This window comes from Ursus arctos, unplaced genomic scaffold (genome assembly GCF_023065955.2).
Source record: "Ursus arctos isolate Adak ecotype North America unplaced genomic scaffold, UrsArc2.0 scaffold_5, whole genome shotgun sequence".
In the NCBI taxonomy this organism is placed as follows: domain Eukaryota; kingdom Metazoa; phylum Chordata; class Mammalia; order Carnivora; family Ursidae; genus Ursus; species Ursus arctos.
In genome coordinates, this window is record NW_026623067.1 from 33921657 (window position 1) to 33948489 (window position 26833).

General features: G+C 39.2%; 1 protein-coding gene across 3 annotated transcripts; it reads left to right on the forward strand.

Annotated features, from left to right (window-relative positions):
- The first annotated feature begins 14053 nt into the window (after nucleotides 1-14053).
- LOC113261758 (F-box/LRR-repeat protein 21) lies at nucleotides 14054-25531 on the forward strand. 3 transcript variants are annotated; one of them, XM_044387423.3, is made up of 6 exons: nucleotides 14054-15902; nucleotides 17953-18319; nucleotides 18791-18913; nucleotides 21933-22104; nucleotides 22861-22994; nucleotides 25027-25531. In XM_044387423.3, exons 1-6 carry the CDS (start codon nucleotides 15829-15831, stop codon nucleotides 25078-25080), a joined length of 924 nt encoding a protein of 307 aa, XP_044243358.3. In that variant the 5' UTR covers nucleotides 14054-15828; the 3' UTR covers nucleotides 25081-25531. The 3 variants fall into 3 exon arrangements, with proteins under 3 accessions (XP_044243358.3, XP_044243357.1, XP_026363820.1); XM_044387422.3 differs by lacking the exon at nucleotides 25027-25531 and having other exon boundaries at nucleotides 22861-23832; XM_026508035.4 differs by lacking the exons at nucleotides 14054-15902; nucleotides 25027-25531 and having other exon boundaries at nucleotides 16158-18319; nucleotides 22861-23832.
- The last annotated feature ends 1302 nt before the right edge of the window (nucleotides 25532-26833 follow it).

Below are 26833 nucleotides of genomic sequence, written 5' to 3' on the forward strand. Positions count from 1 at the left end.
CACCTGATGTATAATAGAGATGTAGAAGTACGTGTAATTATGCTGCTTTTTTGGGGGGACACATTTTAAGGTGTCCAGTGAAAGGTGTTATTTAATACTTAATTTCTGAGAAATATAAAATGTATAATGATTATATGCTGTCCTTAGGCTAAAATGGGAGATTTCTATCTGGAATTCTCTATTGGTGCTTGTGCTGCCTTTCCTGGAAAGGGACTGGGGCATGGCAGTGACAGGTCATACCAGCCTATCTACAGGCTCATTTTACCTATCCACCCATCCACACCCATCCATCTTCTGTCTACTGGAACAAAATTTAATGTACGGTAACAAGACATTTACATTAAGTACCCGCTGTGTGCCACGGCACCATCTAGGTCGTGCAGATGCACCAGAAAACAAAACAGGCAAAGATTTCTGCCTGCTTGGAGCTTACATTTTAATGTGAGTGACACAGAAGCAAAACATGTAGTGTCTCGTATAGTGGTTAGTGAGAAAATAAAACAGCCAACATTTGAGTAAAGCCCTGAAAGAGAAGAGGGAGTGAGTCTTGGCAGTACCTTTAGAAAGAGCATTCCAGATAGAGGGAAAAGTGAGTATGAGGGCCCCAAGACAGGAGAACACCTGGAGGGCTTGGGGGACAAGGAGGAGGCCCTTGTGACTGGAGTAGAAGGAAGGAGGGAAGGAGGAGGTGGGAGAAGATGAAGTCAAAGAGGTGCGGTGGGCAAAACAGATTAAGGGGAGCTTTCATAGGTGCTGTAAGGATTGCCTTTTACTTTGAGGGCAAGGATGCCACTGGATGTTTTTGAGTAAAGGAGTGACATGACCTAACATTTGAACAGGATGACTCTGGCTAGTGCCTTAAGATTATATTGTAGTAGTGAGAGAGGAATCAAGGAGGCCAGGTAGGAGGCCACTGGGCCCTCCAGGTGAGAGAGGAGAGTGGGTTGGACCAGGATGGTGGTAGTAGGGGCAGTGAGAAATATTCACATTCTGGACACATTTTGAAGGTCGAACTGAGAGGATTTGCTGACAGATCGTACAGAAGATATGAAAGAAAATATGGGAGTCAAAGATGATTGCAAAGTGTGCCTTAGCAACAGAAATCATGGCATTGCTATTTCCTGAAGTAGGAAAACCACAAAAGAGGCAGGTTTTGAAGGAGAAGAGCTGGAAGTTGCTTTGGATATAAGTATGAGATGGCCTTTGGAGCTCCAAGGGAAGTCAAATAGAGAATTGGATATAAAAGTCTGGAGTTCAAGAGAGAGGTCAGGACTGGAGATACACATTTGGGAGTCAGTGACATGGAGTTTGAGCTTAAAGCCACCGGAAGGGATGACATCAGCCAGAGAATCAGCACAGGCAGAGAGAAGCGCTCCTGAACTGAGCTGGGGGCACTCTCATGCTGAGAGGTTGAGAAGATGGGGCACCAGCAGAGGAGCGGAGTGGCCAGAGCAGCTGGGGAAAGACGGGAGATTGTGTCCACAGCCCTTCACCATGGGGCAGGACATAATTAAACAGTGCGCTCAAAAGCTCATTTTACATTATTGTCCTCTTTCTAGAAAAATGTCGGATTTGGGCTGGGAGTCAGACAAGCTAAAGCTACAAGAATAGGATAATATGATGTCATCAGCTCAGGGAAATCTACCTGGGGATGCCTTCCCATTATGTTTCCTACTTTATAGCACCCTGAAGTTTAAAAGTTGAAGCATTTTACTTAAAAACTATTTGGGTATATTTTCCTGCATAATTCAGGAGAAGTCATTACCATTCTCAACATATTTCTGTGGAATAACAGCAAAAAAAAAGTAAATTTAGGCTATTTGAAAGTAGGTTTTATGTAACTTCCAGAATATAGGGGAACCTGAGTTTGTGAAAAGGACTTTTGGTCAAATCCATTGACCTCGTGGTCAAATTCATTACCTTTTATGGTTGGATCATGTTCTAGTTCTATACCGAGAACAATTAGGAAAAGGCTAGAGAAGCTATTAATGTTGGATAAGAAATTCTGAGATTTATTAATGGTTTTAGCACAGTTTCTAGTTACAGGCATACCTCATTTTATTGTGCTTCACTGTATTGGAGCACATTTGCAGATATTGTGGGGGGTTTTTGTTTTGTTTTTTATTTTTTTATAAATTGAAGGTTTGTGGCAAACCTGTATCTACCACGTCTATGGGCGCCATTTTCCCAACAGCATTTGCTTGCTTCATGTCTCTTAATTTTTGGTAATTTTTGAAATATTTCAAACCTTTTCATTATTATTATATTTGTTATGGGATCTATGATCGTTGATCTTTGATGTTACTATTGTAATTGTTTCGGGGTGCCATGAACAGTGCTGATATAAAATGGAAGACTTACTTGATCAATGTGTGTATTCTGACTGCTCTATGAGCTAACCGCTTCCCTGTCTCCCTGTCCTTGAGCCTTCGTATTCCCTAAGGCACAGCGATACTGAAATCAGGCCGATGAATAACCCTACAATGGCCTGGAAGTGTGCAAGTGAAAAGAGTCATGCATCTCTTACTTTAAATCAAATGCTAGAAATGATTAAGCTTAGTGACAAATGCATATTGAAAGCTCAGAGAGGCCCCAAACTACGCCTCTTGCATCAGTTAGCCAAATTATGAATGTAAAGGAAAAGTTCCTGAAGGAAATTAAAAGTGCTCCTCCACCGCAGAAACGAATGATATGAAAGCAAAACAGTCTGCTGCTGGTAGGGGTCAGCTTTACTGGCCTGGGTAGAGAATCAAACCAGCCAGAGCACTCCCTGAAGTCAAAGCCTCTGCCAGAGCAAGGCCCTCATTCTCTTCAATTCTGTGGAGGCTGAAGTAGGTGAGGGAGCTGCAGAAAACGAGTTTGGAGCTGGCAAAGCTTGGTTCGTGAGGCTTAAGGAAAGAAGCTGTCTCCAGAACATCAAAGTGCAAGGTGAAGCAGCAAATGCTGATGGAGAAGCTGCAGCAAGTTCTCCAGAAGATCCAGCTCAGATAATTCATGAAGGTGGTACACCGAACAATGGGTTTGCAATGTAGACAAAACAGCCTTCTGTTGGAGGAAGATGCCATCTAGGACTTCCATAGCTAGAGAGGAGAAGTCAATGCCTGGCTTCAAAGGACAGGCTGATTATCTTGTTAGGGGCTAATGCAGCGGGTGACTAAGTTGAAGCTAATGCTCGTTTACCACTCCAAAAAATCCTCGGGCCCTCAAGATACTAAAGGTACTCTGCCTGTGATCTCTAAATGGAACAACAAAGCCTCGATGATAGCATGTCTGTTTATCACACGGTTCACTGAATATTTTAAACCCCTGTTGAGATGTACTGCTCAGAAAAGAAAGATTCCTTTCAAAATATTACCATTCATTGACAGTGCACCCGGGCACACCAGAGCTCTGAAGGAGATGTACAACGAGATTAATATTGTTTTCATGCCTGCTAACACAACATCCATTCTGCAGCCCATGGATCAAGGAGTCATTTTGACTTTCAAGTCTTATTCTTTAAGAAATACATTTTGTGGGGGGGCGCCTGGGTGGCTCAGTCGTTGAGCGTCTGCCTTTGGCTCAGGGTGTGATCCCGGCATTCTGGAATCGAGCCCCACATCAGACTCCTCTGCTGGGAGCCTGCTTCTTCCTCTCCCACTCCCCCTGCTTGTGTTTCCTCTCTTGCTGGCTGTCTATCTCTGTCAAATAAGTAAATAAAATCTTTAAAAAAAAGAAAGAAAGAAAGAAATACATTTTGTGGGATGCTTGGGTAGCTCAGTCAGTTAAGCGTCTGCCTTTGGCTCAGGTCGTGATCCTGGGGTCCTGGGATCGAGCCCTGCATCGGGCTCCCTCCTCGGGGAGTCTGCTAATCTCTCTCCCTCTGCCCCTCCACCCAACTTGTGTGCTTCTCTCTCTCCATCAAATAAATAAATAAAATCTTAAAAAAAAAAAAGAAATACATTTCATAAGGCTATCGCTGCCGTAGATAGTGATTCTTCTGATGGATCTGGGCAAAGCAAATTGAAAACCTTGAAAGTATTCACTATTCTAGATTCCATTAAGAACACTGGTGATTCATGGGAGGAGGTTAAAACTTATCGACATGCACAGGAGTTTTGAAGAAGGTGTTTCCGGCCCTTATGGATGACTTTGAGGGTTTCCCGACTTCCATGGAGGAAGCCACAGCAGATGTGGCAGGAACAACAAGAGAAGAGGAGTGGAAGTGGAGCCTGAAGATAGTACTGAACTGTTGCAATATGATGATAAAGCTCAAATGAGTGAAAAGAAATACAGCATGGAATACTACAAATCGTTCGTGGAAAGAAGAGTCCATCAGTGTGGCAAACATCACTGTCATCTTATTTTAAGACATTGTCACAGCCCCCTGTGACCTTCAGCATCCACTGCCCTGATCAGTCAGCAGCCATCCAGCACGGAGGCGAGACCCTCCAGCAACAAAAAGATGACAACTCACAGCAAGCTCAGGTGATGGTTAGCATTTTTTAGCAAGAAAGTATTTTTTAAATTAAGGCATGTACATTTTTTTATACATAAGGCTGCTGCACACTTTAAAATAGACTACAGCGTAGTGTAAACATAACTTCTCAACAATGTGAGCAGTAGTGAACGTTATTGTTGCGAGCACCTTGCTGTGTGGCCCAGATGCTTGCGTGGCTCGCAGTTCTTTTGTACTCTTTTCCGACCTGGTTTGGGGACCATCGTCACTGACGGCAAACCTTTATGTTCAGATTTGTGGGTCCCATTTTTTCAGTGTCCTCCTCAATAACTTCTGGGAAACCAAAACAGTGATTCGAGTCCATTTATTGTGATATTTGTTTTATCAGTGTGGTCCAGAACTGAACCTGTACTATCTCCAAGGCATTTCTGTAGTTAATTTAAGGAAATGCAGTGAAATTAAATCGAGGAGTCAGTGAAGTAGTTGCACATCAGCACCACCACTTGTGAAAATCGACCTATATATGTCATTCTACAAGTGTAATTTTTTGTGGATTTTTCTGGATTAAAAATGAAAACTCCATCCCCAAGGGAAATACATCAATCTAATAAGAGTTTGACTGGATTCTCTCCTGAAGCACCTGTATAACTATCCTGCTAAAAGTGACGACTCGCTTTCAGGATATGACTCAACAGCAATTTGCTCTTAATGAAACACACTTCATTCAGTAGTGGACGGTGTCGTGATTTCCTCTCAAAGATTTGATAAGTTCCCTAAAGGTAAGAAGGTGTGATTGATGTTGATAAAGGAAAATGAGTTAACTAAATTTTCTCTCAAGAGAAAACCTCTTTTATGAAACACAAGGACAAAGATGCTTATTAATAAGGATTTTGGAATCTAAATACACTCTTAACTATGATTCAACCCAAAGGGATATATATCCTGTGAATCATCACGGCAGGAAGAAAATAGCTCCAACTCTCACACATGAGATGTGCTCCCTCCTTCGGGAGGAAAGTCATTCCCAAACCTAGAACGTTGTGCATTCTCAAAACACTGGGCTTTTCCCAAAGCCCATCTTAGATCCCACACCACCCTAAGTACTAGAAAGACATGTGGTCAAGAAAGTGGTTTTACTTAGATTGTTATTGGTACATGTTTTGCATACTTCATCCTATTTTGGGAAGGCTCAAATAAGAATACTCATATGAAAGATTTGAAGATATAACTCTCCCTGTGAATGTTGAGCTTTATACTTTAACTCAGTATAGAGAGTCTATACAGGGAAATGGAAAAATGAGACTTGCTGTGCTCTGTTTTAATTTCTACTATTGCAATAACTGTAATTACCACCACTGTCAAGCAGCCTCATGGTAGGGGTGGGTGTGTGTGTTCAGCGGCCATGTGAGTTTCCTCTATGGTTGTTAAGCACCTGGCTGTGTTGCACGGATGACTGTGACTCACGTATGTTCTTTTGCACTGTTCTCTGTCCTGGATTGGTTACCATCTTTGTTGATTGGCAAACCTTGTTCATGGTTGTGAGCCTGTTTTTCAGAGTCTCCTTAATAACTGAGTAACAAAGAGCTGCCCTATTTCTGTTTGGGTACTTGATTAGTGTGTTTGCAGGCAGTTTATTGCTATCCTGTGGCATTTTAAATATTACTTCTATGAAATATCATAGTATTGTTTTCTATTTCCTCTGACAGTTCTATTTTATGATCTCATTGTAATTGACTGGCAATACAGTATATTCCTTCTGTTAATGAATAATCGTTAAAAAACACTGGAGCATTTTCTCTCTAAAACCAATAAGTTAAATTAAATAGCTATGTACTTAATTTCCAATTTTAAGATACGTCGTCTTTCTTTCTTTCTTTCTTTCTTTCTTTCTTTCTTTCTTTCTTTCTTTCTTTCTTTCAGATTTTATCTATTTATTTGACAGAGAGAGCAAGAGAACACAAGCAGGGGAAGCAGTAGAAGGAGGGAGAGAAGCAGACTCCCCACTGAGCAGGGAGCCCCATGCAGGACTCAATCCCAGGACCCTGAGATCATGACCTGAGCTAAAGGCAGATGCTTAACCATCTGAGCCACCCAGGTGCCCCTGATATGTCGTTTTTAAAAGATTTTGAAGTAACACAGGAAAACTTGCCATAAACAAGGAAATTTAAATTTGTAACTTGAAATTCGAGTTTACTGCTTTTGATAAGAAAAGTAGCTCAGTGTTAAAATGTTCCTTTAGTTAAAAAAACTAAGGAATTTTCATTTTTGTTAATGACTCCTTTTTGAAATGCCCTCAGAAATGGCTGGTCACCACAATAGCTGTAAAACATGACCTACTAACCTACTTTAATTAAATGACCTGGAATGACTGTCCCTGTTTCTCTCAGTGATCCCAGATTTGTGCTGACAATCAAATTAATGAAACAGGTTTTGCCTTTCAGAAATAAAACAACTGCAACAAAATTATCTCTAGATTGATAGAGTATTTACATGAAATGTTTAGTTTAATAAGAAAATAAATGCATTTGCTTTTTTTTTTTTTTTTTTTTTAATTAGTCTCCATGCCCAGTGTGGACTCCAGTGCTGGGCTTGAATTCATGATTCTAAGATCAAGACCTGAACTGAGATCAAGGGACTGATGCTTAACTGACTGGGTACCACCCAGGTACCCCCATTTGCTCTTTTTTTTTTTTAAAAAAAAAAAAACACAAAACAATATGTATTTGCAGAATTTTTTTACTTGAGTTATAGCTTGTAAAACTAAGTAATCTACAAAGTTGGAAAACAATTCAATGTTACATTTCATTTTAAAGACTGCATTGTGAAGACTTGATTAGAAAAGCATTAGTGAAAAGCAACAGGTTAAAAACAGTTTTTCTTCTTTGTTTTAAGAAATGAAAAGTTCAGACCCATGAAAGGGTACAAGACAAAGCTACTTCACACCGGCTAGAACGTGATGTTAATGAAATCTTGGGATCCACGCAAACCTCTTGATTTTATTCATTCTTCAAAACAGGGTGATGGCTTAGAATCAATGTTGTCAGTGATGACTAACCCTGACCCATTTAGAGATGCTTATTTCATAATTCCCCCTATTTACAGGCACTTCCTACTGTGTTTGAATACAGTGCAAACAGCAGCAAGTTCATCCACATTTAGAGACACACGAGCTGGCATTCGTGATTTAAATGAATTGCCTTAAGGTTTCTGTAAAGTTAAATGCCCCCTTCTTTCCTTTGGGGAAACTTATTCTAAAAGAATATGAAGTAAAAGCTGAATCTTCAGAAAATACTGAGAATATTTAGAAAATAAGCTATATATCTTTTTAAATATTGAAAACCAAATTCTTTAAAGAAAGGCAGGATAGATCTTCAGAGCATATTTAAATGTATTGTAGAGTCAACTGGGACAAACTGTAACAAAGCATTTCTTAGAGTATCTATTTATGTAGGTATTCTGTTTGGCAATATGCAAGAGGAAAAAAGTGGGAAATGTACCTGAATTTTTCTCTGCCAGGTAAGTGGACAGTTTATATATTAAGGCAAATGTGGCATTTTTTTTTCTGCCACACTGTCAAAAATAAAGACTTTATATTAGATAGCAAATATTACTGATGCAATTCAAAGGCATGTGTCTTTCCAATATGATACAGAGGCAATTTCATTGTAGAGTTGAAATCATGAAATCATGTTGAATCAAATATGATTTAACACTGTGTGGTCAGGAATGATCCTTACCCAAAGAGAGGTCTGATCTTTACCCTCAGCTCCTGTGTTATGATCTAAGTCCTTGGAATGTTCTGCCTAGTAAGAGTATCTGTTTATGTGGGGCTTTGGGTCACACCAAATAGTCAAACAGTATGATTTATGTTGAGGGCTTTGGGCCAGGAGGTCTCATCTTAACCTCTGGAGCCTGGAGAATGAAAGTCAGCCACACAGTCAACCATGTCTGTGTGGCCAAGCCCCTGTAAAAACTCTGGACACCAAGGCTCGGGTGAATTTCCCTGCTTGGCAATACTCCACACATACTGTCATAGATTGTTGCCAGGAGAATTTAGCACTGTCTGTGACTCCACTGAGAGATGACAACTGGTAGCTCGCATCTGAAACTCTCTTGGTCTCTGCCCCGTGCATCTCTTTCCTTCACTGACTTTAATTTGTATCCTTTCACTGTAATAAATCATAACCGTGAGTATAACAGCTTTCAATGAGTTCTGTGAATTCTTACAGTGAATTATCAATCTGAGGGGGGTCTTGGAGACCCCTGCTATCTGCTGTTGGTGTCAGGGGTGACTGCATTCTGAGGGACTGCCCCTCCCCAAACTTTATATAACCCCCCCCCGAAATGAGATATCGTTGTATGCTTGAGAATATTTTTTTATTTTTAGGCAAATGTGGCATTTTGGTTGTACACTTTTACTAATGTGAAATTTTGGTTGCACACTTTTACTAATGTGACAGTCATTATGGGTGTTCTCAAACATTCCAGGTTTCTCCTTTCAGGCATGTGGTAGGATTGCATTTTCTCACCCACTTAAAGGTAGATGTGGCCATTTTGACTAGCTTTTGGTTCTAACATGTGGTTAGAAGCAGAAGCTGCAGTGTATTCATCCCACTCTCTCTTTCCCTCTCTGACAAATTGACAACTTTCTAGCTAGTAACTGCTCCATCATCCTTGGTCCCGGAATGAAGACAATAGGGACCAGAGCTTTCAGCTGAATTTGGAGAGAAATGTAGTATGACTGAGAAATAAACTTTGTTGTATTAAATCACTGTGATTTGCAGTTGTTTGTTCCTACAGCATAACTTAGACTAACCTCATTCAAACAACCAGAATCACTGTTTGTTCAAAGCATGACAAAATGACTATACAGAGATGCTGTTTTTTAAAAATTATTACTGGCATAATTCTGTGCTCCTTAGTTTGAAAGTAAGTATATCACAATTATTGGACCAATACTATTTTAGATATTGCCATATCTATCAAAATCTAAAATATTCTAACCAGCAATTCCATTTCTATAAATGTTCTTCAGTAATATTCATAGAAATGCAAGATATACCATCTTCACAGCATACTTAATAATAGCAAAAACTAAATGTCCAGCAATAGTTACAGGACTTGTGATGTTTCCATATAAAGGGAACTTCTCATTCAAACATTACCAAGTATGAGGCAACCTCTCATTCCAACCAAGATAGAGAAACAGGGACTAGATTTACCCTCTGTGAAAATACCAAAGTACACAATATGTGAAATAGGAGCTTTCAAGGCACAAGAGATCTGAAGCCTGACAAGTACCCCCGTTTTACTGTCTTGAGAGAGTTGTAGGCTGCTATCTAAGAAGAGAGAAGGAACCCAGACTCAGTTTTGTAGACTCCCTGAATTTAGGTATCAGTGATAGGCCACTAAGGGAGTATTTCGGGGAATACTTAGAGCACTAAAGCCCATTTAGAATAGAAGAAAGTGTCTTAAATCAATGTACTTTGCTTCTACCTTAAGAAACTAGAAAGAGAATATCATATTAAATCCAAAGTGAACAAAAGAGAAGAAATAAAGGTCAGAACTGAAATCAGTGAAATATAAAAGAGAAAAAACAATTCCAGAAATCAGTGAACCAAAACTGGTTCCTGGAGAAGATCAATAAAATTGATGATCCTTTAGCCAGACTGATGAGTAAAGAAGAGTGTACCAATATCAGGAATGAGAGAGGTGACATCCTCACAGATACTATAGACACAAAGGGGTAAATAGGATAATATTATGAACAATGTTATGCCAATCAATTTAACCACTTAGATGAAGTAGAGAAATTTCTTAAAAGACACAAACTTCTAAAGCTCATTCAAGAAGGAATAGATAACCTAAGTAAATCTACTAAAGTAGATAACTGAATTTGTAGATAAAAACTGTTCTGCAAAAAAAACTCCAGTCCTAGATGGCTTTGTTAGCTAATTCTTCCAAGCATTTAATGAGTACATAATACCATTTTTACATGCTGTTCCAGAATACTGAGGAGGAGGAAGTACTTCCCAACTTGTTCTATGGAACCAGCATTACTTGATATCAAACTCTGCCAAGGATATTACAAGAAAAGGAAATTACAAACCAATACCCCCCCACCATGAACATAGATGCAGAAATTCTAAACAAAATTTTAGCAAACTGAATTTAACAATTGGTAAAAAGATAATGAATTATGACTGAATGAGGTTTATCCCAGGAATGCAAGATTTGATTAACATTTGAAAGCAATCAATGTAACACTCCATTTTAACAAATGAAAAAATAAAATCATAACATCTCAATAGTTACAGAAAAAGCATCTGACAAAAATCTAACATCCACTATTCATTAACCAAAAAAAGCTCTCAGCAAAGTAGGAATAGAAGGGAATCTCCTCAACCTGATGAAGGGCATCTATGAAAAGCCTATAGGTAACCACATTCTTACTGGTTAAAGAGTGAATGCATTCCCCTAAGATCAGGAACAAGCCAAGGATGTCTGCTTTCACCACTATTATTCAACACTGTACTGCAAGTACAGTGCCATCAGGCAAGGAAAAGAAATAAAAGGCATTTATATTGGAAAGGAGAAGGTTAAACTTTTTATTCACAGACAACATGATTGTCTATGTCGAAAATCCAATGAAATGTACTATATTCCAATGGAAGCTGCTAGAACTAATAAGTGATTTTAGCAAGGTTGCAATATACAAGATCAGTATAGAAAAATCAATTGTATTTCTACGTACTGGCAACAAACAATTAGAAATAACCTTAGTGTCCATCTTCAGGTGAATGGATACACAAACTGCAGTGTATCCATACAATGGAATACTACGCAGCAATGAAAAGAAATGAGCTATGATCCATCCAGTAATCTGGATGGATCTCAGTACAATTATGTTGAGTGCAAATAGCCAGATTAAAAAAGTACTACTCTGTGATTCAATTGATTCAATTTACATAAAATTTGAGAAAATGCCAACTAATGTATACCAGTGTCAGAAAGCTGATGTGGGAGGAGGAGTTGAAGGAGGGATTCCAGAAGGACGTAAAACTTTTGGAAGATGTGCATATATTCATTATCTTGATTGTAGTGATTGTTTGAAGGGTGTCAAAAATTACCAAATTCTGCTTTAAGTGTGTGCAGTTTGTTCATTTTACCTCAAAAAAGCATTTGAAAAAAAAATGTCTGGGGGAAACTATGTGGGTCGATCTGGAACTATGTCCATGGTAAGCAAAAACAGAAGTTCCAAAACATTACGTATCTGACCTCAGGTTTTAAAAGAACTAATGATTAAAAAGTAATAGAACCCTTACCTCTGTGTACTTCTTTTGCGTGTACATATTGAAGGTCTGGCAGTTTACACAATAAACTATTGCAGTGGTTAGCCCCAGGGAATGAGATGTGGCACAGGACAGAGAGGTAATATAAATGTATTTCACACTGACCTGTTACCACTTTTGATATTTTAAGTTTCAACTATTTATATATTAATAAAGGGGGTGCCCTTTCCCCGGGGAGGCTTATTTCTAGAAACTGGAACTGTAAGTTCACCGTCAGTTGGTCGGCCATCAGTTTTATGGCACAGGTGGTCACAGAGGTGTAGCTGAAGACCAGCAGGCGGAAGACCGCCCACCCAGCACCTAAGGAGGCTGCCCCGGGACCTGGGAGCAGGTGCGCACCCGCGCGCGTGGACCTCCCGCGGGAGGGGGAGCTGGGCGCATGCGAGGCGGGGCGGGGCCAAGGCGAGGCCGGGCGAGGGACGCTGGCCGCCTCAGGGTCGCGCCTCCAGCTTCGCGGCAGCCCGTGGAGCGCCGTCGGGGTGGGCGGCCGCTGCCGAGCAGCTCCGGCCGCGGACGCAGGGACGCGCGCGGAACCCCCCGCGCTTACAGGCGAGAAAGTAGCAGTTCCTTGGGGTGGGTCGCGGTGGTCTTCGAGGGGTGCACCTCCGCAGACTTTGAGGGAGCCGCGGGCCGGAGCCGGGTCCTGGCTCAGGCGGCTGGCGATGTGGGGACGAGAGGCGCCGGCGGTCCGCCGCCTGCTCCGGGCACGAGGACGTGGCCGCCCCCCCGGGCCGCTGCCGACCCCGGCGCCGCTCGAGGCTGGGGGTGAGGGAAGCCCTGAGGAGCGACCCCACCCCAGACTCCCGGCCCGGCCGCCTGGCAATGCCGGCATTTGATTTGAGGGGGGCGGGGAGGGTGTCGTCTGGCAGGTGTTACAGCCTCGCGCGGTTCGCGTCTCACCGTGTGTGTTTTTCCACAGGGGTCTGCGCGGGACCCGCGACCCCGAATTCAGTCGTTTTCTTCGTCTTGGAGGTAAGCTTTGAGAGGATTGTCTTCGCCCTACGGCGGCCCTCAAACGCGCCCTCGGGGGTATTTTGAATACGGGTAGTTGCGGAAAATGAGCAGTGGCCACTGGTAGACGTGGCCGCTTTTGCAGGACAGCTGGAAGGGTTTTAGGTAGCAGGAGGGTAGCGGGCGAGAGTTTACGCCTGCCACAAAGAAATGGCCGAGAGAGAGGTAGACTCCAGCCTTTCCCGTGGCTTGGGAGAGTGCGCTCAAAGGCGGGCTGGTTTTGCCTTGGCACCCGTGCCCAGAGACTTTTCCCAAAATGTGAAGTTGAACGAATTGATTATGTTCTCAGAAAAACGTTGCAGAATGCTTTCTTGAATCCCTTGTATTAATTGTTAGATTCCTTAATGTGCCCAACGCTAGGATGGGACCCTCCCCAGTTCCCAAGGCTTCCCTGTAGAGGGCCTTTATTGTTTTTCAGAGACTGGCTGGCGAGGTTGGAGGGGGATCAAGCGATGGAAAAGCTGCTAACAGCCTCTCCTCCCCAGTTGAGGGATTCTAACAGCTTGCCTGGTTCAGGTTCTCCTAACCCTCTCCTTGCATCTCAAAAGGTGTTTTGAATCTATATATATTTTGAAAACTTCAGTTTTCCTATGAGTCATTTAAAAGGAAATATGCCTCTTTTAAAATTTAAAGTTTTCTTTCTTTCTTTTTTTTTTTAAATAAGTTATGTCTTAATACCACAGAGACACTTAGGAGATAGTATAGAAAATTACTACATCAGTGGTGAAATATGAGAACACCAAAACGCTGGAAATCAGTGCTTTAGGAAAGATTAATTTGACATAATACTTATTCTGTTTGTCTTGTTGAACCCTTGGTGGTACTGTCATTTGCTTTTGTATTTTTAAAAAATTGCAGTTTTTATAGATTTACAAGGCAACTAAGGTCATGCGGGCTGCAAAGAATGTAAATGTTTTTTTACAACACCTCTAAAAAAGTATCTTTTGTTCTGTGCTTGGGTGGTGTTTATTGGGAGGAGGTGTTGGCCCTTAGCATAATTGGCTCTTTTATTAGAAAGCTGTGTGCTTGAAAGCTGTATTTTGAAGCAGATCTTCAGCTCTCCTGTCCAGGCCACACTTTCTGATTTGTGGTAATAGCAATAAGATTTCTAGTGTGCTGCTTTAAAAAGCAACGTAAATAAAGGACATTTGGTAATTATTTCTGTTCATTTTCATCTTGGTGCTCCCAACAAATTTGTGTAGCCATTTAGGTAGCTTTGAATCTTTATTCTGTTATCTGTAATATTTAGACGTCATTTCTAGCATTGTGAGGATTGAAAACTTGAAACTTTTCAGAGTACTTCCTTTGTCTTCATTTAACCAATCTAAGAATCTGATGATGCTGCAAAAGATGGTTGTTTCCACTGCTGCCACCAGATTGGCTTTCATTTAATCTGTCTTTGAAAATGTTCTCAAGAATACTGTTGGAAGTTTCTTAGATACGCAGAGGATCCAATTCACATGGTCACCTGTTCCACCAAATTAGTAAACATAACAAAAAAGAGAATCGAGTTGGGATGGTTAGTGAAGCCACTAAGTGGACTTTGTTCCCAAATGCTAATAAACCTTTTTCAAGCTCTAGAATTGCACTGAAAATCAGTGTCAGACTCTCCTTTTTTCTAAGTTTGGCTTATCACTTGATGGGGTCCTATATCCTGGTTTTATGTTCTCCTGTCACTCAGAATTCCAGATAGTGACTCTGAAACAGCAATCAAGTTCCTTCAGTACCCAGGGAAGTAGTTCCTCTGACTCTGAGGACTCCAATGAGTTGATCTGAGATAGGTACTTGCTTATCATCTTCCTAGGGGTCTAGTGATTCACTGTTTATGTACCCTTACTAGATTACCACTATATTCTCCAGCATACAGTATGGCCTGCAAATACAGAGTTAGCTGTCTCGATAACTCAGTAGAAAAGTTTCTGCAGTAAGTAAAATTGTGTGTGACATTGGATGAGGGGAATACAAGTCATTTGACTTGTTCCTTCCCTTATTTGTGATGGTCCTTTGAAAATGTGCCTTTCTACCTACTTCTGGAGTAGAATATAAAGTAGGAGAACCAACCTTGACATTACCTTGTAAATAGTGGTTTGGATAAGAGTGGAACATCAGGTAGTGGAGGAGGAAATTAAATTGTGGATGTTGAACTCAAATACATTCTCCCTCTGTGACCTCCAAAGCTCTATGTTAGGAGTAGGATTCAGAGAGAAGTGGAGAGCTGGCTGGTAGTAGACATCAGTTAAGAGAAGTTTTTAGTGGCTTAATGGGTTATCTCCTCCACCTCCCCTGTACTGCTGAATTTGGCTTATGAAGGTAGTAGAATGCATTTATTTATTTACTTTGACTTTACAACATTTTATTGGTGATGCCAAAGCAGTGAGTTTTATCCTTGCATGGACCCGTTACTATTTTCTTCTATGTCCATAGACTGCTCCCAACTCTGGCAAGTTACTTTGCCTAAAATTGGTCAGGCCTCAAAGACAGTATGAATGAGTTGATTATGAATGAATCGATTATATCAGCATAAGTGAAAAACTTAAAAAATCACAAAAAATCTAGTTAATAGATTAGTGAAACAATATTCAATAAAATTTATATGTCTTATTTAATTATAACTGTAGTGGCATTATGTGCTCCTAAAACCTGGAATGGAATGATTGACACAGCCTACAGATAAATACAGTCTTAGACTACACAGACTTTTTGTAATATCTCTCCATACATGTTCATTAAAATAGAAATTTTCAGAGCCCTTTGACTGTTTGAGCCACACCTTTCTTAGTAGCTCTTCTAGCCTGGTTCCTGGCCAGGGTGACCATATTCCCACTAACCAGGCTAGTTGTTTTTATGGACCAGTTTCCTCCCGAGTAGAAAACAATTGTCTGGGAATCAGTAATTTCCTAACAAAATCCTTCAACATAATGGGATGACAGGTAAATATCCTAAGCATAAAAGTTATTGGGATTTTTACTTATCCATTCTGATGAATGTGTTCTTGTGGTATTTTGCCAAGCTAGGAAGTGAGATCCAATGGATGTTGGTGAGTACCCCCTGGCAGCAGTGTGTCCGCTCAGAGTGAACTATAACTTGGAAGCCTTCTTTAGGTAAGAAAGTTGGCAGTTTGAAAAAGCAATCTTCAGGTTTTTTTTTAAATGATCGTGTATGTTTAGGTTGGAATTTTTATATAAAGGTTTTAAACTAATAAAGATCAATTTGCCTTGCATTCTGAAATATATTTAACTGATGCTCATTGCTGTTGACTTATATATAAAATTTATGATTTGTGGATAAGTCTTAGACTCTGAAAATGAATGTACACAAAGAAAAAATTAAAATGTTATTTTTCATAGGATGACTGGTATTCCTTTAATTAATGTCTGTTGTTTGTGGTGATTCTGTCAGTGAACTGGCAATTTAATATTTTACTGAATAAGCAATTAAAACAATCTGTCCATGTTACATAGTCACTTTAATGTACAGCACATTCATTTACAACTGCAAGGTAGTTTGCTAACCTGACATTTGGTAGAAATCTTATTTTACTTTTGGCTGTGCTGCTTTTCCAGTGAGGGATTATATTAGGGATAACTCTTTTTGTGATCATTTAGTGAAATTTTAACAATCCATTCTGTAAGGTTACCAGATAAAACATGAACAAGCAAAATGTCCATAGATGTGCTTCATATCAGAATTTAGGATCCATTGTTCATTATTTTACTTTACCTGGGCCAACATATTTCATTTTAGGGAATTAAAGAGTAGGGCAGCCCTTTCAAAATAAGCATATTTGGGGGGAAAAAAAACAAAATAAGCATATTTAAAATACGTTTTGAATTATTGGTGTCAGCAGTTTGATATGTTCTGTATCTGGGCCAGTCCTCAGTTATGCCTGTAACTGGTTGAGTCATGCTAAGTGGGTGTGGTAGCTCTTTAGCCTGGTGCTTTAGATACAGCTTTGCACCTATTTTTGTTTTCCATTTTAGTTTTCCAAACCCTAAAGATGACCTTTCATTTTGTTCAGCAACTTTATAGGTCAGCCCTGCTTTGGGATCCAACTCTCTATTATGGCTAAGAAGTGTTTCACGTCAGGCAGAGATAATATACACTTCTAATATTCAGGGATGAAAAGAGGGTTAAGAGTCAACCAAAGTTAAATAAGGTTGAGAACACTCTTACCATTATCTTGTCTCTCAAATAATTGTATACTTAAAACACTTTGAATTCATATGTAGAAAATGTGTACAAGATAACCCTATATACTTGGGTATATCTGGACCTGAAATTTATTGTAACATAGTTGCGTCTCAAGCTGGCTGCTACCTGGAGATTCAGCATGCCTTTTTGTTGGGGAAGAATGCTCATCCCTTTGCTAGTTGCTACATCCAGCTTCTCTAGGGCTGCTGTGTTCTGGGTGTCACCTGAAAATTTTGCTTCCAATTAAGTAATGAAATTAGTTAAGAAAAAATGTATTGGACAATTTAATACAACAAGAATGACTGCAGCATTTATTAAGCCTTTACTATACTCTGGTACTTATGTACTTTAGTCCTCACAGCTCCCTTACGAGATTAGGTACTGCTGTTTTCCCCGGTTTTCAGATGAGGAGGCCGAGGCTTAAATTTATTCAGACAAGATCGCATGGTTAGTAAATGGCTGAGCTGGGGCTTTTCCAGGCCTCTGCTTTCGATAATGTTTTACTGTCTTTCAGGACCCCAGGAGTTGTTAGCACAATTGCATTGTGATGCTTTCTTCTCTGTAGGAGATAGTAAGAATACAGTAATTGACCAGGAATAAACCTGTGAGACACACTGCTTCCATGGACATTCCCTTTTGGCAGCCTCCCCATCCATTCCCTCCCATACACAAACTCAATCACATGTCATTGCTTTATTCTTCCAGTCCAACTTGTCCCAGTGTCAGGGATGGCATTTATCTTGGTATTTTACCGTTTGACCATGGCTCTGGGAGAGCAAGTTCCCTCTTACCTCTGTATCCCTAGCACGTGGCAGTCCCTATCAATGCATGACAGTGGAAGATTACTACTAGAATTTGTTTAACTGTCTTTCATTTTCTAATGTTACTCTGTGCAATTAGAGTACAGATGTCTGATGGATATGTGGAAAATACTATCACAAAATCTCTTAATGTTTACAGAATGAAGAGGAACAATTTATCTGTCGTGAATAAAATTGTCCGGTCTTCACCAGCAATGAAACAACCAAAAGTTGGGTTCTACTCTTCTCTCAACCACACCCATATGCACACTGTCCTTCTAGACTGGGGGAGTTTGCCTCACTGTGTAGTATTACGCATTTTTCAGTATCTTCCTTTAATAGATCGGGCCCGGGCGTCTTCAGTATGTAGGAAATGGAATGAAGTTTTTCATATTCCTGGACTTTGGAGAAAGTTTGAATTTGAACTGAACCAATCAGCGACTTCATATTTTAAGTCTACCCATCCTGATCTCATTCAGCAGATCATTAAAAAGCATGCTACCCATCTCCAGTACGTCAGCTTTAAGGTAAGAAAAATAAGCATTAAATAGAAATGTGATGTTATATTACATTTAAGCATTACGTTTTGTTATTGTCATTTTTATGTATCTAGGTCCTCATGCTGCAGCAGTCAGTGAGTTTTGCAGAATTTTTACTCCGAGCTGTGTCCTGTTTTTCTGTAATTGTTTGCATAGATTGAGGCGTAGAACTTGAGCCGTAACTTAAACCTCACTTTCCATCACCCAGATGGTACTACTAAAATTCTGGTCATTGCAAACAATTTCAAAGTATGGAGCACTTAGAAAGTTACTTTGTCATCAGGTCTCTTTCTCACTTTTTGTCTGAGACCTTTTGTATAAAAGAAGAAATACTAATTTGTTTTATAGCTTGATGGGATAAATACAGTTTTGCAGTTGAATTCTGTTACATAGTTATATTGCCAGTAAGTTTCTGATAACTCACCTTCAGGAAATAAAGATTTAAAACTGTCTTTGCAGGTTGATAGTAGTACTGAGTCAGCAGAAGCTGCCTGCGATATACTTTCTCAGCTGGTAAACTGTTCTATCCAGACCTTGGGCTTGATTTCAACGGCGAAGCCAAGTTTTATGAATGTATCAAAGGTAAAGATGCCGGGCTTTTTTGTGAGGGAGAGAAAAAGTCTCAAATATTTCAATCTAGGCAAAAAGGATTCTTCTCCTAAAAACAGACCACATCCTCCTTATGTTCAAAGAATGACTTAAAGCAGTTTTCTGTTGACTAACCCTTGCTGTTGCTGAAATGGCTTATGCATCGTTTCATCCTTTAGATATATTTTGTAATTTTAATCGTTTCTACAGTAGCTATCATTAATGTAAAGTATAGATATTATACTTAGAATTTTGAAGTGTCGGTTAGTTTCTTTGAATATAGAGTGTGTATGGCCAGTAGTGGGTGTTTTTCTTGTAATTCTGTAGCCTCTCCATTGAGGGTAGAACAACATAATAACACCAAATGAACTATACCAGTTAGGATGATGTTGGATTCTGTGTAATAGAAACTCCAAAACAATTGTAGCTTAATGCAGCTGAAGTTTCTTTCTCTTGCATTAAAGAAATCCATGCGTGAGCATAGCTGGTATGAAGTTGTTAGAACCCTGAGCTCCTTCCAGGCATTCCGTGTTCTTATAGGCATTTCAGATGGCTTTCTGAGCTCCAGCAGTCACTCCTATTCTAGGCAGGAGGGTGGAGGAAATGGGGAAAGAAGGTATGCCTCCTGCTTTTCAAGGACCCTAGCCATGAGTACCACATAATGCTTCTGTTGATCTCTCACTGGCCAGCACTTAAGTGTGTGGTCACACCAGGTTTCTGGGAGATGAGGAACATTTTTAAGCTGCCTGGTAATGTGCCCAGCTCAAAATTGAGACCTGATTACCAAAGAAAGAAAGGATGAATGGGTGTTAGGAAGCCACCAGCAGTCTCTGCCACATAAACTAATAACTGTCTTCATTCAGGCTTCATCTTGGATCCCATCTCCTCAGACAGGCCTTCCTTGACCAGTTTTGCTAAACCAGTGCCCCTTCCTCCAGTTACACTCTGCTATGTTACAGTATTTTCTTTATGTCACTCATGCGTACTTGATATTACCTTAATTATTTAACATGTTTATTCTCCTCCCCAAGAACAAAACATACACTCTTTGAAGGCAGGAATTCTGTATCGTTTATTACCATCACTGACTCAGAGTTAGAGTAGTGCCTGATGTATAATAAACTCTAAGTTATGATTGCCGGTAAAACTGGCTATGGAAGAGAATAGGGGAATAGTGGCATCTTCTCTCCCATAAACTGGGTCATGGCTCTTGAGCATTTCCACTAGCCTGTTTATCTTTTTAAGAGATAGGGAAAATGGGTCATTTGGGGATTAGAGTAATATAAGCAATCAGATGAAAACTTACTACTTCTCAATAGTTATTTCCTTGTGTGTGAGTGATGGAGTCAGTTTAGCCCAAAATTCTTAAGAGTCTCAGCTGTCTCAAATGTCACACACCAGCTCTAGTTCTGGGTTAGCTGATGTAGTCACCAGGGTGAGGTACCAGTGATTAGCAGACTTCCTTGCAAGCTCTGTCTCTACAGTAAGATGAGGTGAGTGGCTCTTGGCAAAGTCGTGCATCTCTCTGAGTGTCAGTTGTTTCACTTGGAAACTGAGAAAGATAGGATAAAAGTACAGTATTTGGCTAGGCGTTAAGAGTGCTAAAGGAATATATGGATACCATCATGAGGTATGTCCTCTGATGCTGACGTATATCCTTCAGGACTAAGAGCCCAATGAGAGTTGATTTAAGGGAAAATATATGTTCTATTTCGTAAGGAAAAAGTGATGCATTTCTCTAATAATTTTTGGCACAATAAAATTTAATAAAGAGATCTAGCCATCCACCATTTAAAAATTTATATTAATCAGTTTACAATTAGTATAAACCAGTATGTTTTTTAATAAATGCACTGAGAGTTACATGCAATTCGGTCATTGTCATAGGAGTAATTGAACCTTTGGTACAATCCAGACTGACTTTGAAAAGGAAAAATGATCATGCCTGGATTTGGTTTCAGATTTTCTATCTGTGTCAAAAAATACTGGATCTCAAAACTTGTGAAATTGTACCCATTTTGGAGTCAATCTGTAAATAAGCTTTTGTTTGTCAATCTTCAAAACATAGAAAGTTTTTAAAACGTATCTTTATTGGGATGCCTGGATGGCTCAGTCAGTTAAACATCTGCCATCGTCTTAGGTCATGATCTTAGGGTCCTGGGATCAAGCCCCAGGTGGGGCTCCCTGCTTAGCGGGAAGTCTTCTTCTCCCTCTCCCTTTGCCTCTCCCTGCTGTTCATGCTCTCTCTCAAATGAGTAAACAAAAAAAAAAAAAATCTTAAAAAAATTAAAACATATCTTTATTTAGATAACTTTCTAGCAAAAAGCGTATCACTGAAGAATAAGATCATTTATGTATTCATCAACAAATATTTATTGATCTCTTACTATGTGCCAGATATTATTTTAGATGCTAGAAACATAGGAGTGAACAAAACATGAAAATTCAGCTTATTTTATGGCAGGGGCTGAAAAGGGTCAGATAGTAAGTATTATGAGCTTCCCAGGCTGTAGTTCTGAACTCCTCCACTCCAGCATCGTAGTGTGAAAGCAGACATAGTACGTAAATAAAGGAGCACGGCTGCGTGCCAGTCAAACTTTAATCGTGGACACTGGAAGTTTCTCGTAATTTTCACATGTCACAAAATATTGTTCTGGACAAAATTTTTTCAAATAAAAATATAAAAACCATTCTGAATTCCAGAGCCAAGACTAGGCTGGATTTGATCAGCAGATCATAATTTGCCAACCCCTATTCTATGAAATAAATATAATTATATCCTTTTAATATTGAAAATCAGATCCTTAGGATTGAAAATTATTGGAAGGTGTGTGTATGAAATCTTTGAGAAATGTCTTTGACGGGCTAATGGTGTCATGAAAAATGCTAATATGTTGATTGCTTTTACTATGTTATTGTTAGTATATGTTGATATGGTTTCAATGAACTATTTGATTGATGATGTAGATTTTTAAATAACATTTTCATAATTTTTTTCTTATTGCCATGCAAGTCTCATTTTGTGTCGGCACTCACTGTTGTCTTTGTCAACTCAAAATCATTATCATCCATCAAAATTGAAGACACACCAGTGGATGATCCTTCATTGAAAATTCTCGTGGCCAACAATAGTGACACTCTAAGACTCCTAAAAATGAGTAGCTGTCCTCATGTTTCCTCCGATGGTAGGTTATGTCTTTTTAAGCTTGCATGATGTTTTTTATATAGTATTAGTATAATATATCTTATAATATTATATATACTGTTAGTGTAGTATATAATATATAGTATAATAGTATATAGTATATATGTATGTATATTATACTGTATATAATATATATAGTATATATGTATGTCTACTATATATAATATATGGCATATATTATATATTATACTGTATGTATTATACTTTATGTGACCATGCAATTTCATATTGAAAACTACATGCTTATGAAAAAACATAGTTGAAAAAAGTAATCTTTTTTTGAAAAGAAGTCTTAATCCATAAGGTAGACATAGTTTAAATTGCTTCTGAAAGTATTTTAGTCACATGTATGTTTTATTATGCTTGTGTTTTTTATTATTATGTATAATTATATATATATATAATTATATATAAATCTTGACATCATAAGAGAGAGAGAGCTGGAGAGAGAGCTAGTGAGCAGGGGGGAAGGGCAGAAGGAGAGGGAGAGAGAATCCTCAAGCAGACTCCCTGCTGAGCACAGAGCCCAATGCAGGGCCCAATCCCAGGACCCTGAGATCATGACCTGAGCTGAAATCAAGACTCGGCCCCTTAACCAACCAAGCCACCCAGGCACCCCATTTGATGTCTATTTTAGTAATTAATGAATAACTGATATCAAATTTAAGTTTATAAAATGTTTTGTTAGTATCAGGGTGATTCTTTGTTCTTAAGAATTTTTCCCCATTTCCTGCAGGAATCCTTTGTGTAGCTGACCGCTGTCAAGGCCTTAGAGAATTGGCATTGAATTATTACATTCTAAGTGATGAACTTCTCCTAGCACTTTCAAGTGAAACTCATGTTAACCTAGAGCATCTTCGAATTGATGTTGTGAGTGAAAATCCTGGACAAATTGAATTTCATTCTATTAAAAAACAAAGTTGGGATGCACTTATTAAACACTCCCCTGGAGTGAATGTTGTTATGTATTTCTTCTTATATGAAGAAGAATTTGAGGCATTCTTCAAAGAAGAAACCCCTGTTACTCACCTTTATTTTGGTCGCTCAGTAAGCAAAGCAGTTCTAGGACGGATAGGTCTTAACTGTCCACGACTAGTTGAGTTAGTGGTATGTGCTAATGGTCTTCAGACTCTTGATACTGAACTTATTTGTATTGCTGAACACTGTAAAAGCTTAACAGCCTTGGGCCTTAGTGAATGTGAAGTTAGCTGCAGAGCATTCATTGAATTTGTAAGACTGTGTGGGAAAAGACTAACCCAGCTCTCTGTAATGGAAGACGTTTTGATCCCCGATGATGAGTGTAGCCTAGATAAAGTTCATACTGAAGTCTCCGAACACCTGGGAAGAATGTGGTTCCCTGATGTCCTGCCGGTCTGGTAATTGGCTACCAAAGATTCTTAATTTTTTAAAAAATCATTAAGATTAGCTTCTTTCTTTCTATGCAAATATAAATTTTAAGATATATTGCTGAGCTATTTTAGGTAAAATATCTTATCATTTGCAAACTGTCTTAGTGGATTGCAACAGAAACATTTGAAAAAATATGAGAAAGGCAAAAAGCCAGAAATTTCCATAGATAGGACATAGACACTATTGTGGATTGGGTAGTTGGTAGGCTAAAAAGCACACATGGTTTGTAGATGAGTTCCTCAGCCTTTGTTGAAGGCACATTTTAGCTTGCTAAATAAATTTATAATATTGAGCTTTGGATCCCTAAATTATGGCATGTATAACTTTATACTTCTTTAATTGCTTCTCTTTCATCTTAGTATTAATATATTTTACAAGATATGTAGTATTAAAATCTAAGAGTAAAATGAAAGTATAGACACAGAGGCTGACTTAATTGTACTTAATTTTTAGCACTATATAAGATCATAATATAACTCAATAAACAATTTCTTCTAACACACTTTGAATTCTACTTTATTACATTAACTTGGGAGAAAGGGGGCGTTAGATTAAAATTAAAGCTGATCATTTTATAAAGATACTGCGATTGTTAGTTGACTATGCTACTGAGATCGCTTCTTGGCCTTTGGGCTAAGATCAAGTGAAAAAAGTACATTTTGCAGAGTGTCTTTGGGAGGGAATCTGCATGTACTGACCTACTAGTTTGTGTCTGGAACCGTGCTAGAGATCCTTTGCAGAAGTGATCTCATAATTTAATTAGTAATACAGCTAAAACTCCTTAGTAGTTATGGATTGCCTTTAGGGTGAAGATATATCCTTAAAATGAGCTACAAGACCCTACATGGTCTGGCATCTCCCTGCTTCTTTGCCCTCATTGCTCACGGACCTTCCCTTTGCCCCTCTGCTCCGTTCTCTTGCATCCTTGCATCCTTAAGACTGCCGTGCGCCCTGTAGTCAGAGTGCATGAGGATATAGTCTCTTTCTGCTTACATCACTCTCTTTGCTCCCTCAGATCTTTCCTTAAGATGTCATTTCCTCAGGGAAGGCTCTGACTCTCTGCGCTCTCTGACCTCCACCTGTGGCACTTAGCCCCACTGTAATTTGCTATTTACTTGTATGATTATTCTCTGCTAATTCCACTGTACGCTGAGCTTTATCAGTGCAAGATCACAGTCAGGTGTTGCTCACTGTTGAATCCGCAGCATCTAGCATAATATTTAGCAAATAGTAGACATACCCAGTAAATTTTACTTAGGTACGTTCATTTCCAGAGTTGTTCCCTTATGTCTTCCCCCAATATCTTCATTTCCTTTCTAAGAAAGCAATTGAACTTTAAAAAAAAGTTCATTATTTTCCAGTTTTAAACGTTTTTCAAGTAGGAAAAAATTTTAAGTATTATCAACTGTTAATGAAATTAGAATTAAGATACTTTGTGATTTGTAAGTGGTAATTTTTTTAAAAGAGCGTATTTTATATCTCTTTTTTTTAGAGAGTTACTTGTGCAAGCATTCTCCACACTGTACCACATCCTTTTTCACGGTGAGCTCTGTAAGAACGGGCATCTTCCCTCCTTCACTTTTGTGATAGAGACTCTCAGACTGCTGTGTGGCACATTAGTATACCCTCAATAAATGTGAGTGGAGCTAAAATACCAGTTAAAAAAATCAGATTCTCAAAGACATTTGTTACTATTGCAGATCATGTTAGTTATACCTTAAGATTTCAGGAGAGAACAGAAGCAGCATATCATAGGGCACTCAAGGTCTGGTTAGGATAACAGGACACACATAAAGGACATGGCATAACTGAGATGGAGGGTCAGGCTGGTTGGAGGTCAGAGTAATGGTGGAAATACTGAAGAGGTGAACTCCAGTCTCACTGGGTAGCGTGATGTGTGATGGAGGAGTAGGGTGGAAGTATGTATACCTGAGCGGTAAGGTGGTGGGATGCCAGTGGAGGTTTCACTAAAGAGCAAAATAGAGAGGGCCTAAGGAAGGGAGATCAAGGTGGAGTTTCTCCCTGTTGCCTGCTAGCACAGAGCAATAATGAGTCCCCGTGGCCTCTTGTGCATTGAAAGAGAAGTTGCCACTCTAAATGGTGGTCTTTAGGTGGTCTTCAGTAGTGGTCTTTAGTAGTCAGACCTAGTGAACTAAGCACTATAATAGCTCTTAAAAATGCAGTAAAATTGATCAGCTCAATTACGTGACCCTGGTTAGTCTAACTTACTGGCTAACTTGGGTAGCAAAAGTCTAACTTGAATAGCAAACATTTTTAGCTTAAACAAAAGACAAGAAAATAGAGAGTATTTTTGGTGCTTTATCTAATGAAAATGTCTCCATTTACTTTGGAAGTCTAACAAAAGTACTGTTTACATAAGATTAGAAGATTCTAGATTAAAATGGCCACTTACCTTATTCTCCCATTAAATTACTCTCCTGCAGAAAACTCAAAACATTTTATAAGTAAAAATTAATTTTGTTTGCATTATTAACTTACAGGCATCAAACCTAGTATCTGTCACAGTTTTTAAAGTATATAGTCATTTGCACTAAGGAAAAATATGCGGTTTAGTGCTATCACTTCTATGTCATTTGAACCTTAACAGTACTTTAAACTGAACTTTTGACATTCGAATCTAAAAAGAAAAGGAAATTAAAAACAAAAAACCCCCCCAAAACCCTCTGATGAAACACACCAGAGGGCGCTGTGTTCTGGTTCTTCCTAAGAGCAGTCCTTGAGTCTAAAGTGTGCATTTCCATTCAACAGATATGAGAGTGCTTATGGAGTGCTAGGCAGAAGGCACCGATCTTGCTCTACCTTGGGGAAGCTCTCCGTTCCAGGTAACGAGTCTGGTTTTTAAAACAATCGCTTAAGAAGGTTGATTACTTGTTGTTCAAACATTTTAGAGCTCCTTCTATAAATTGTTTTCAAAGTCTCTGTGCTAATTCCTATTTTGTGTTCTGAATGGGAGCATAGCCTTTGTCCTTTGAAAGAAAATTTAATTTCTGGAAACAACTGAAAGTGATTTGGCACCAAGGAGATTAATAAGGTAGATGATCAAACCAGACAGTGTGGGTTATAGTTTAAAAAAAAAAAAAAAACAACTAAAAATTAAATTCTTAATTTGCTAGCCGTACATGAGATGTTGTGATATGGTAGAGAATAATATGTAATTGGATATGAGACTGTACCAGTTGTGTTGTAGAGACTCTGAACTGAGAGTCACCATTAACTCTTTGTTCTCCCTGACCACCCACCAGCAAGTCTTGTTACTACTATAACCTACTATCATAAAA